This window comes from Megalobrama amblycephala, linkage group LG10, assembly GCF_018812025.1.
Source record: "Megalobrama amblycephala isolate DHTTF-2021 linkage group LG10, ASM1881202v1, whole genome shotgun sequence".
Taxonomy (NCBI): Eukaryota; Metazoa; Chordata; class Actinopteri; order Cypriniformes; family Xenocyprididae; genus Megalobrama; species Megalobrama amblycephala.
In genome coordinates, this window is record NC_063053.1 from 18,490,708 (window position 1) to 18,500,269 (window position 9,562).

The 9,562-nt window shown below is 36.2% G+C and overlaps 1 protein-coding gene across 3 annotated transcripts in view; it reads left to right on the forward strand.

Moving 5' to 3' along the window:
- parga (poly (ADP-ribose) glycohydrolase a) overlaps positions 1 to 2,256 on the forward strand; it is a 34,882-nt gene extending 32,626 nt beyond the window's left edge. For all 3 annotated transcript variants that reach the window (XM_048205135.1, XM_048205137.1, XM_048205136.1), the window contains 2 exons: positions 499 to 627; positions 1,269 to 2,256. In XM_048205135.1, the coding sequence (XP_048061092.1) occupies positions 499 to 627; positions 1,269 to 1,456 (317 nt within the window). In that variant the 3' untranslated portion in view covers positions 1,457 to 2,256. The remainder of the gene's footprint in view (positions 1 to 498; positions 628 to 1,268) is intronic.
- Positions 2,257 to 9,562: the final 7,306 nt, after the last annotated feature.

Below are 9,562 nucleotides of genomic sequence, written 5' to 3' on the forward strand. Positions count from 1 at the left end.
ATATTTAAAATCTTTAGACTCAATTTGAAGCTGGGTGACTAAGATTGAGTCTCTTAATAGGGGTTGTTAGACATGGATTATTTACCTTTTAAAAACAAATTGGATGTGTCAGTCATTTTCTCTACAGCTAGGAACATGGAGCAAAACTAAAGAATCCCCACTATACCATCAATGATGTATTACACCGTATTTTATTCATTTGGGTTGGGCAGCTATCAGTATTTACTGGGAACCCTCAGATAATATTAACAATATATCATAGAGCATACAGCGGTTGATTGACCCTTCATTGTGCTAATGCGGGGTGGGAGGGGTGTTTTTTTCCCCCCCCTTTCATATTCCATATTCCCATGCATGCGTAAATGTATGCATGTCATTTCTGTTTAGGGATGCGCGCAGTAAATAGAAACGAATACGAAATATGAAAGGCTTCCTAAATGGTTTTTATGGCTTTAGAAACTTTTGCTCCCTGTCGGCTGAATCTGTTTGTCCTTCCAGCTCTGCTGCAGTTGATGGCAGCTTCTGAGGCCGGGAGAGATGTGACCTACTTCACATTTGGAGATAAAAGACTCATGAGGGACGTCCATGACTTGTACATCTTTCTTAAAGACAATTGCGTCACAGTTGGTAAGAGGCCTGCTACATTCAGATCTTTGACACGCATCATAAAAATGGATGTTTGTCCTGTTCTTATTGGAGGTGGATGTTTAGATATTTTATTATGTATGAATAAAAAATAGACAGACTGACAGATGTTTAAAAGTTTTGGGTTGGTAAGATCTCTTATGCTCACCAAGGCTACATTTACAATAAAAACTGTAACATTGTGAAATATTATTCAATATTATTCAATATTTAAATGCCAAAGCTGAATATTATATAAAAATATACACACACACACACACACAAGAAAAAAATCATAAGTACACTGGCTAATTAAATATGACAATACATTTAACAATTCCTGCAATATTGAGCCATTTGTTTTACATAATTACATGATAACATTAGTGCTCTTCAGTATTGTGAAGTTCTGCCTCAACTGACCCCGCTGTTTCTGTCCCATTTTTCCTTTCTGACGTTTATTGAAACCTTTTTGAGAAAACGCTGTCAGCCATCTATTGTACTAAAGTGGAGACGGCAGTAAACTCGTGCGCTCTGTGATTTATGAATGGCTCTGGACTTGGCTGACGCCATGATGCTCACCATCCCTCAAATCTTTTTTTTCTTTTTTTTTCTCTCTTCCTCTTTCTCTCTCTCTCTCATAGGCGATTTGTACTTCCACTTAAAGCAGTACTCTAATGTGGTGTCTAAGCATGGCCAGTGGCCTAACATCAGTCTCTATGGGTACATCATGGATAAGGTCAGTACAAATATGGAAGCGGAGTCCAACCCTGGCCCCAGCGACAGCAACTTGACCACTGCGCCTTCCCCCTCTCCTGCAGACTGCAATTAATGATGGTCAACGTCTAACTGAACCTGTCTAAATGCCTCAGTGCTTTCTTCTCCTTTAGATAGACTTTTTGGGTGATTGTCTGAGACATAGGAAAGTACATTATGCCTTTCTTTTCTACCAGTAAGTATAGGTTTCAAGTCACTATGAATAAGGCGACAGGAAGTATAGCAATAGTCACTCTGACTGTAAATGCTTATTTCTGGTGAACGTCATCTAGGTTTGATCTCGGGGGAGTTCTTCCTAGAATGCCACACAGACTTACCTGGGATCAAATTTACTGCATGATCTTGTGGAATTAAATGATCCATTTAAGTTGGGTGACCAAGGTGTAGTCTTGTTTTTTTGTTTATATCCAGAAACTAACAGTGATTCAGAATAAAGTGTTTTGAGATGATTAACAAAATATGCATGAGAAACTCTAAATCCACAGTAAGGTCCCCCGTGACACTTGATTGCAAAATGTATTGCACAAGATTTTTTTTGCTGTAGAGGGAAAAGTATTGCTGAAATATTAAAAGGTTTGATAATGAAAGATGTGAAAAAGTAATATTAACTGTTGAACAGCAACTTGTATAATCACACTAATGGAACTGCTGCAAATTCAAATTGTGTGAAAACATATAGTCTCTGCATGACATTTTTAGCAATTTATTACACACAAGGTTTTTACTGTTTCATTTATTGTTTTGATTAAAGGCACCTTTAAGAAATAGGGTTGATATTTAAAGGTAGTGAATATTTTCATATGTTTTGCTCTTTATTTTATTATGATTTGATAATTAAAATTGTTGTTTCAGACACTTGTCGGCCATTTTTTTTCAAGGTGGAAGAAAACCTCAGCTTCAAACAGCTGAATGCACTTTCTTTCTTTCTTTCTTTCTTTCTTTCTTTCTTTCTTTCTTTCTTTCTTTCTTTCTTTCTTTCTTTCTTTCTTTCTTTCTTTCTTTCTTTCTTTCTTTCTTTCTTTCTTTCTTTCTTTCTTTCTTTCTTTCTTTCTTTCTTTCTTTCTTTCTTTCTTTCTTTCAAATGTAATAAGGCAGCTCAGTTTTTCCACTTCTCATTTCTTGATGCTGGCTATATACATGTTCAGGACTTCTTTGACATGCTAATCAAAACATGCTAATGCTTTTACCCAAGTTGACACATGGATCAGTGCAGAGCTGGTACACTACTTCTGCTTTATGAAGCGTTCAATTATTTATGCTCAATTATAACAAAGAAAAAATATCTTAACATACCGTAACAAAGACTGTTAAAATGTATCTTTAATATGTGTCTTTTATATTCACTTTAAAAGTCATGTTTTAGTTAAAAAAAAAAAAATCTTTCTTTTGAAATGTAAACACTTCAGTCTGACTCTAATCGTACCGAATAATAGACCTAGATTGTACCTTTGTCCAGCATGTATACACCTTAATTGGTTAACTATAATGCCACTTAATTGGACCATGTTAAAGACCTAAAATTAGAACTAAAATTATAGTTCCAATTTGACCTTACTGACCTCTTTTGATCACCACCTTTTGTTATGACTATTTCTAATCATCCTTTAGATGCTTTTGAACGTTTTCATCAGTTCAACCTGGAGCACAAGTATTACTTGGTGACCAAAAGATGGTCCCTTATAAATTCACTATTGTTTCAAAATGGATACAGTATCCCTTGATTTCTCAAATACTGAGGTCATTAAAGGGTCAGACTTTAATAGAAATTTAAATGTCAATGAAAAGAGTTAAGAAGCATTACGTTCCTGTCAACATTTGTTTCATAAAGAATGCAATTGTGGGCATGGATGTATCAAATCATGTTTCTTTTTTTATATTCTAAATGACGGCTGCCTTTAATAAGATCCCTGGTAAGGGAGGCTCTCGGCTTCGTCTGTTTCAAGAGCTAAAGTCAGAGAGCACCAAAATTACATTTTCACTTATAATTGCATGACCTTACTTGTGCTTCGTTACATGACGCTTTTTGTTTGTTTCGATTATAGCACTGATCAAGAGCAGAGAGGGACAAATGTAGATGTATTATTATAATGACGTGTATAACAGCACCACAATATCTGACTCATATGGCACCTTGTACTGTTCTGCTGTTACGCAGCACTTTTTGTGGTCACAGCTTAAATAAGTGCTGCTCCATATAGTACAATTGTGCACTCTATCGCTAACTGTTTGCACTGAATTGTTGTATATTTCTTCCACATATAAAAAGGTCACGCATGACTCCTAAAAATCATGCATTTGGCATTTTCTTAATGCTGTATTTTAATCATGTCTGCTTTACTTCTGAAACAACCATGATAGCAGCCCAGTGATGATTGATGACAATGCTTTCTTTTTTTCTGGTTGTTGGCCACTAAGAGTGATGAAAATAGTTTTGAGGTACTGAGGGGGAGGGAAGGCAATTAGCTCAGACTGTAAAATCCGCCAACATAAAGACCATCAATCTAGATGACTGAAACTACGTTCAAGTGAATTCTGCACAATCTCTATGAAAATTAGGAAAGCGTAATTGTCCAATGTGATTAAGGATCAGAGGTTACTGAAAATATCAATGTTCTCATTACGCTCTGGCACAACTTAATTTGAAGTCATTTTTATAAATATTTAATTGAATTTTAAACAGTGTTTGCGAGTTATATATACGTGTCTGTTAATTACTGTTTAAGCTATATTAAAAGGAAAGTGCATTGTAAGAAGTGGAAGAGCCAAGTCTCAGCATTGCCCTGTGTCATAGAAGCATCAGGTACAGGCAGAGGTGGAATTGTAAAAGGAAAAAAAAAACCAACTCAAGGGGGATGGTGAGGTCATCGGCGAGAGGGGATTGGGTTGGGGCTAATGGACCTCAAACATTTTTATTTATTGGTTTAGAGTAGTAAAATAGGCATTATTCATTAAATTATTGATATCATTGTATTATTGGACTAACCACCAGACTCTCTCTCACACACACACACACACACACACACATCCATCCTTTTATATAGGCTACCTAAAATGGTGCCTTTGAAGTGTTTAATCATTATCAACATATATTTTTAATAAAAATAACTCTATAAATGAGTTCCAAATGACACACAAGATGTGGCGTGGACCGTTGGGCGGAATGCTCCTGTTTACCACTGTAAAAAAAGAAAAAAAGGAAGTTTCTTTAACTTAACTTTTTGTTTTAAGTGTTTTCAACTTGACAAATTTAGTTATTTGATCTTGTAAAATTTAGTTGGAATCGCTTTACGAAAGTAAAGTGAACTTTAAGTTTTCAATACCACAGCTCATGTTCATTAACCTAATTTGACTTGTTTCTTAGTTAAATAAAAAAAAAACATTTAAATTGTTCTTATATCAATTGTAAATAATTCTTTTATTTCAAATGTTTCAGCCATGTTTTGTTGAGATCTTTTTCATTCAAATTCATTTCTATTTTTTGTTTTGTTTGTTTTTTTGTTTTGTTTTTTTATCATGCAGATGTAATGCAGTTAATTTTCAACTTATTAATGGTCTGTTATAGAATGTATTGCAGCATGAAGCATGTCACCAATGTCTGTGGTTGAGAAGCCCAGCAGCGGTCAACCTGAAGCTTTCACTTGCACACTCACTGAAGCTAAGCAGGGTTGAGCCCGGTCTATATCTGGATGGGAGATCTCCTGGGAGGCTGGGTAGCTGTGGGAAGAGGTGTTAGAGAGGCCAGTGGGTTCTAACGCCCCAGAATAGTCGTAATAAACTGTACTGTATAAAGGGTGTAACCCTAGTGTAAAATAGTCCATACAGCACATCACATATTGCCCAACGCCCCAGTACAGTCGTCATAAACTGTGCTGAATAAAGGGTTAAGATAAACTGCAGATAGGGTGTAACCCTGGGGCAAAAATAATCCCTACATTGCATCACATACCATGCAGGTAGTTAGGTAGTAAGTTTCTTTGATTCAAAGCTGAATTTTAATCAGCCATTACACCAGTCTTCAGTGTCACATGATACTTCAGAAATCATTCTAGTATGCTGATTTATTATCAGTGTTGGAAACAGTTATGCTGCTTAATATTTTTTGGAACCTGTGATACTTTTTTCATTGAGGAATAAAAGGTTAAAAAGAACAGAAATGTATTCAAAATAGAAATCTTTTCTAACAATATAAGCCTTTATTATCACTTGTAATCAGTTTAACATATACTTACTGAATAAAATGATTAATTTTGCTTTCAAAAAAGAAAGAAAAAAAATGACTGACCCCAAACAGTAGTTGAATAGTAGTGTATATTGTTACAAAATATTTATATTTTGGAAAGATTATTTATTGTTACAAAATATTTCTAACCACAGAAAGATTTCAATACACACCATGTTTAAAATGTATGTATGTAACCTGTGCAGTCTGAACCACTGTAAGTGGGACTTATAAAATATATAAATAGATAAATAATAAAATATTAATCCATGCATCACCAGAAGTGTATATGTATTTAATTGTCAAAATATTTGGTATCTGAGCAAAATGTTATGGCGATATATATTCACATTTCATTTTCACAACAAAAATATGTTCAGAGATTAACATTTGCTCTTATTGAAATCTTGTAGCGGAAAAAATGAACTGTCATTGAAATCTTTTAACCAAATAAAACTGAAAACCGACCGTCATTAAAATTTTGCAATGGAACAAAACCGACCATCATTGAAATGTTGTAATGGAAAGAAACAGACAATCATTGAAATCTCGTAAAGGAATATAACCAACCGTCATTGAAATCTCTTAAAGGAGCAAAACTGACTGCCATTAAGATCTCGTTATGAAACAAAACTATCTTTGAAATCTCATAACAGAAGAAAACCGACCGTCATTGAAATCTCATAAAGTAACAAAACCGACTGTCATTGAAATCTCGTAGGCTAATGGAACAAAACTGACACTGAAAACCGACTGTCATTAAAATCTTGTCACAAAACAAAACCAATTTTTTTTTCGTTTCAAACTCGACTGTCATTGAAATCTCATAACGGAACAAAACCGACCGTTGTTGAGATCTCGTAACCGAACAAAACCGACCGTAGAAATCTCGTAATGGAATAAAACCAACTGTCATTAAAATCTCCTTAGGGAGCAAAACCGAGTAACATTGAAATCTTGTAATGTAACAAATGGTTGTTATTGAAATCTCGTAGATGAAAAAAAAAAAACGACCATCATTGAAATCTCATAACCCAGCAAAACTGACCGTTTTTGAAATCTCATAACTCAGCAAAACCAACCGTCATTGAAATCTAATGACCGAATACAACTGACCATCATTGAAATCTTGTAACGGAATAAAACCAACTGTCATTAAAATCTTGTAAAAGAACAATACCGTATTGAGATCTCGTAACTGAACAAAACTGTCTGACAGTAATGAAAACCATCTGTCATTGAAATCTCGTAAAGGAACAAAACCGACTATCATTCACATCTCTTAGAATAAAACCCACTGTCATTAAAATCTCATAAAAGAACAAAACATACCATACTGAGATCTCGTAACTGGAAAAAACTGACTGACAGTAATGAAAACCATCTGCCATTGTTGAGATTCATACACTGATTGCTCATATCTGTGTTTGTCATTGCAGTTTACTGTTTTCTGCTTATATATTTTTTTTTTTTTTTTTTTAATCTTCTAACTGATTTCTCCAATACAATGTGATCTCGTGTTGCAGTAAAACAGGGTTTGTAATTCAAATGTATTAATGCATAACACAATCATTACATTCAAATGACATCAGAAATTCATGCTATTTTGCAATGATTATAAAATCATCATCTGATCTCAGTTCAGCTTTATTTGCTGCAAACATGTTTAACAAACACACTGTCACAGCAGCCAGAGAAGACAAACATATTATAAGAGTTAAGAGCCCAACTAATGTAAATACCAATCACCATTAGAGTGACTTCAAATGAAACAAACATGAGCATTAAACTTCTGTTAATTCTCACTAAGAACTTCTGAAGATGAATGACAGAAATAAAGTCAATCTGGTTAGTAATATGTGGAGCTGGTTTATTTCTTTGACTTAGCTGACATTGCTATGTCCTGCTTGTGGCTCAGATCTGGCAAACAGGAGCCGTTTGCCCAAGTGACATCATTCCACACCACGTGGCCCAGATCATCATACCACGCGTGGCAGATGTAGGCCAGATCTGGACCGGCACAAAGGCTGCATTTACACTTAATGCACAGATCCGATCTCCAAAGGTCTAACATTGGATAGTTTGGATAAAAATAGAATAGAGTTATTTCTGAATTAAATGCAACTCATGATTTCTTGAGTTCTTATAGCGAACACTTACAGTCTTTGTTAGCTGTGTCTTGAATGGATGGTTCATGCAGTTTTAAAAAGCGGAGTATGAACAGAGCCCATAGTTTTTCATTAAATAAAATAAATAAACACATGTTCATGTAGCTAACATAGCCTATATGCATGTGTGCAATATCACCTCGGTAATGACTTTGTCAATAATTCACTTTGACAACGATCCCTTGTGGCATCAATGCGCTTTAGCTACTGTATGTTCGTCATTCGTTCTAACGGCAGAACACGAGATCCAGGGGGCGAGGTTTACTCCCTAAACATTACATATCCCTAAACATATCCGTATCCACCCCCTGGATCTAAACCTACCCATCTCCACCCCCTCGATCAGGATCCAACTCCTCCCACATTCCATATCCCTTAATCTACCCGTCTCCGCCTCCTGGATCTCATGTGTTCTGCAATGAGGGGCTACTGGAGCAATTGCACAACTGTATGTAAAATATTGCAATCCACACAACATAATGGGAGACAGAGGTCAAAAGATGATGAATTGTTGGTGCGCATCTCACTGGCTCTTCAAGTCTTTGTGGTGTATCGAGAGCCACGATATCCAGGGCAAAGTCGGCATACAACCACCTAGAAAGAACCACATCCAACTGGAGTAAGTGTCAAGAGGAAGCTGTCTGAAAGGGATGTTCAGGTACTAACCTGAATTGTATCAAAAAAACTAAAAACCACAGCTGTCCAACTCAAAGCTGATTAAATGTGTAGGCCTTACCTCAACTCTCCTGTTTCCACTAAAACTGTTTTTCGGGAGCTCAATATTCATGGTCGGGCTGCTATAGCCAATCATTTGGTCATTTATGCCAATGCCAAATGTGGGTTTCATTGGTGCCAATAGTGCAAATCTGGGCTGTGGTCTGTGGACAATGTGAAACATGTATTGTTCTCTGATGAGTCCACCTTCGCTGTCTTTCCCACATCTGTAAAAGTTGCAGTGTGGAAAAGCCCCAAAAAGGCTTAATACCCAGACTGTTGCCTGCCCAGAGTAAAGCACAGGGGTGGATCAGTGCTGGTTTGGGCTGCAATATCATGGCATTCCCTACTGTGCTTGATCAGCACATCACTGCCAAGGACTATCAAGCCATTTTGGAGGACCATGTGCATCTAATGGTTCAAGCATTGTACCCTGAAGGGGGTGCAGTGTACAGTATTAGCATGATAATGCCCATTACACACAGCAAGATTGTGACAGAATGGTTTGATGAACCTGAAAGTGAAGTTGAACATCTCCTGTGGCCTGCACAGTCACCAGATCTAAATATTTTTGAGCCACTTTGGGGTATTTTGGAGGAGCAAGTCAAAAAACATTTTCCTCTACCAGCATCACATAGTGACCTGGCCACTGTTTTGGATGAGGAATGGCTCAAAATCCCTCTGGCCACTGTGAAGGACTTGTATCTGTCATTCCCAAGACAAATTGATGCTGTATTGGCTGCAAAAGGAGGCCCTACACCATAAATTATTGTGGTCTAAAACCAGGTTTCAGTTTCATTGTCCAACATGTGTCTTCAGCATGAATTTGATTTGAGCTGAGTGAATGAGTCACCCAGCCCTATAGCCTAATTGTGACAGTTTTTAATTTTTCAACTATAACAATACATCGTATAAAATATAATTGTGTAATATACATCATTTCAAACATTAATCACCTAATGTGTCTGAAAACATCCCATGTGTTTTTTGGAATATAATCTGCCATTCATATTCAGCAATTTCAAAGGCATTCTCAATTAAATTTTGATTTGTGCCCAAC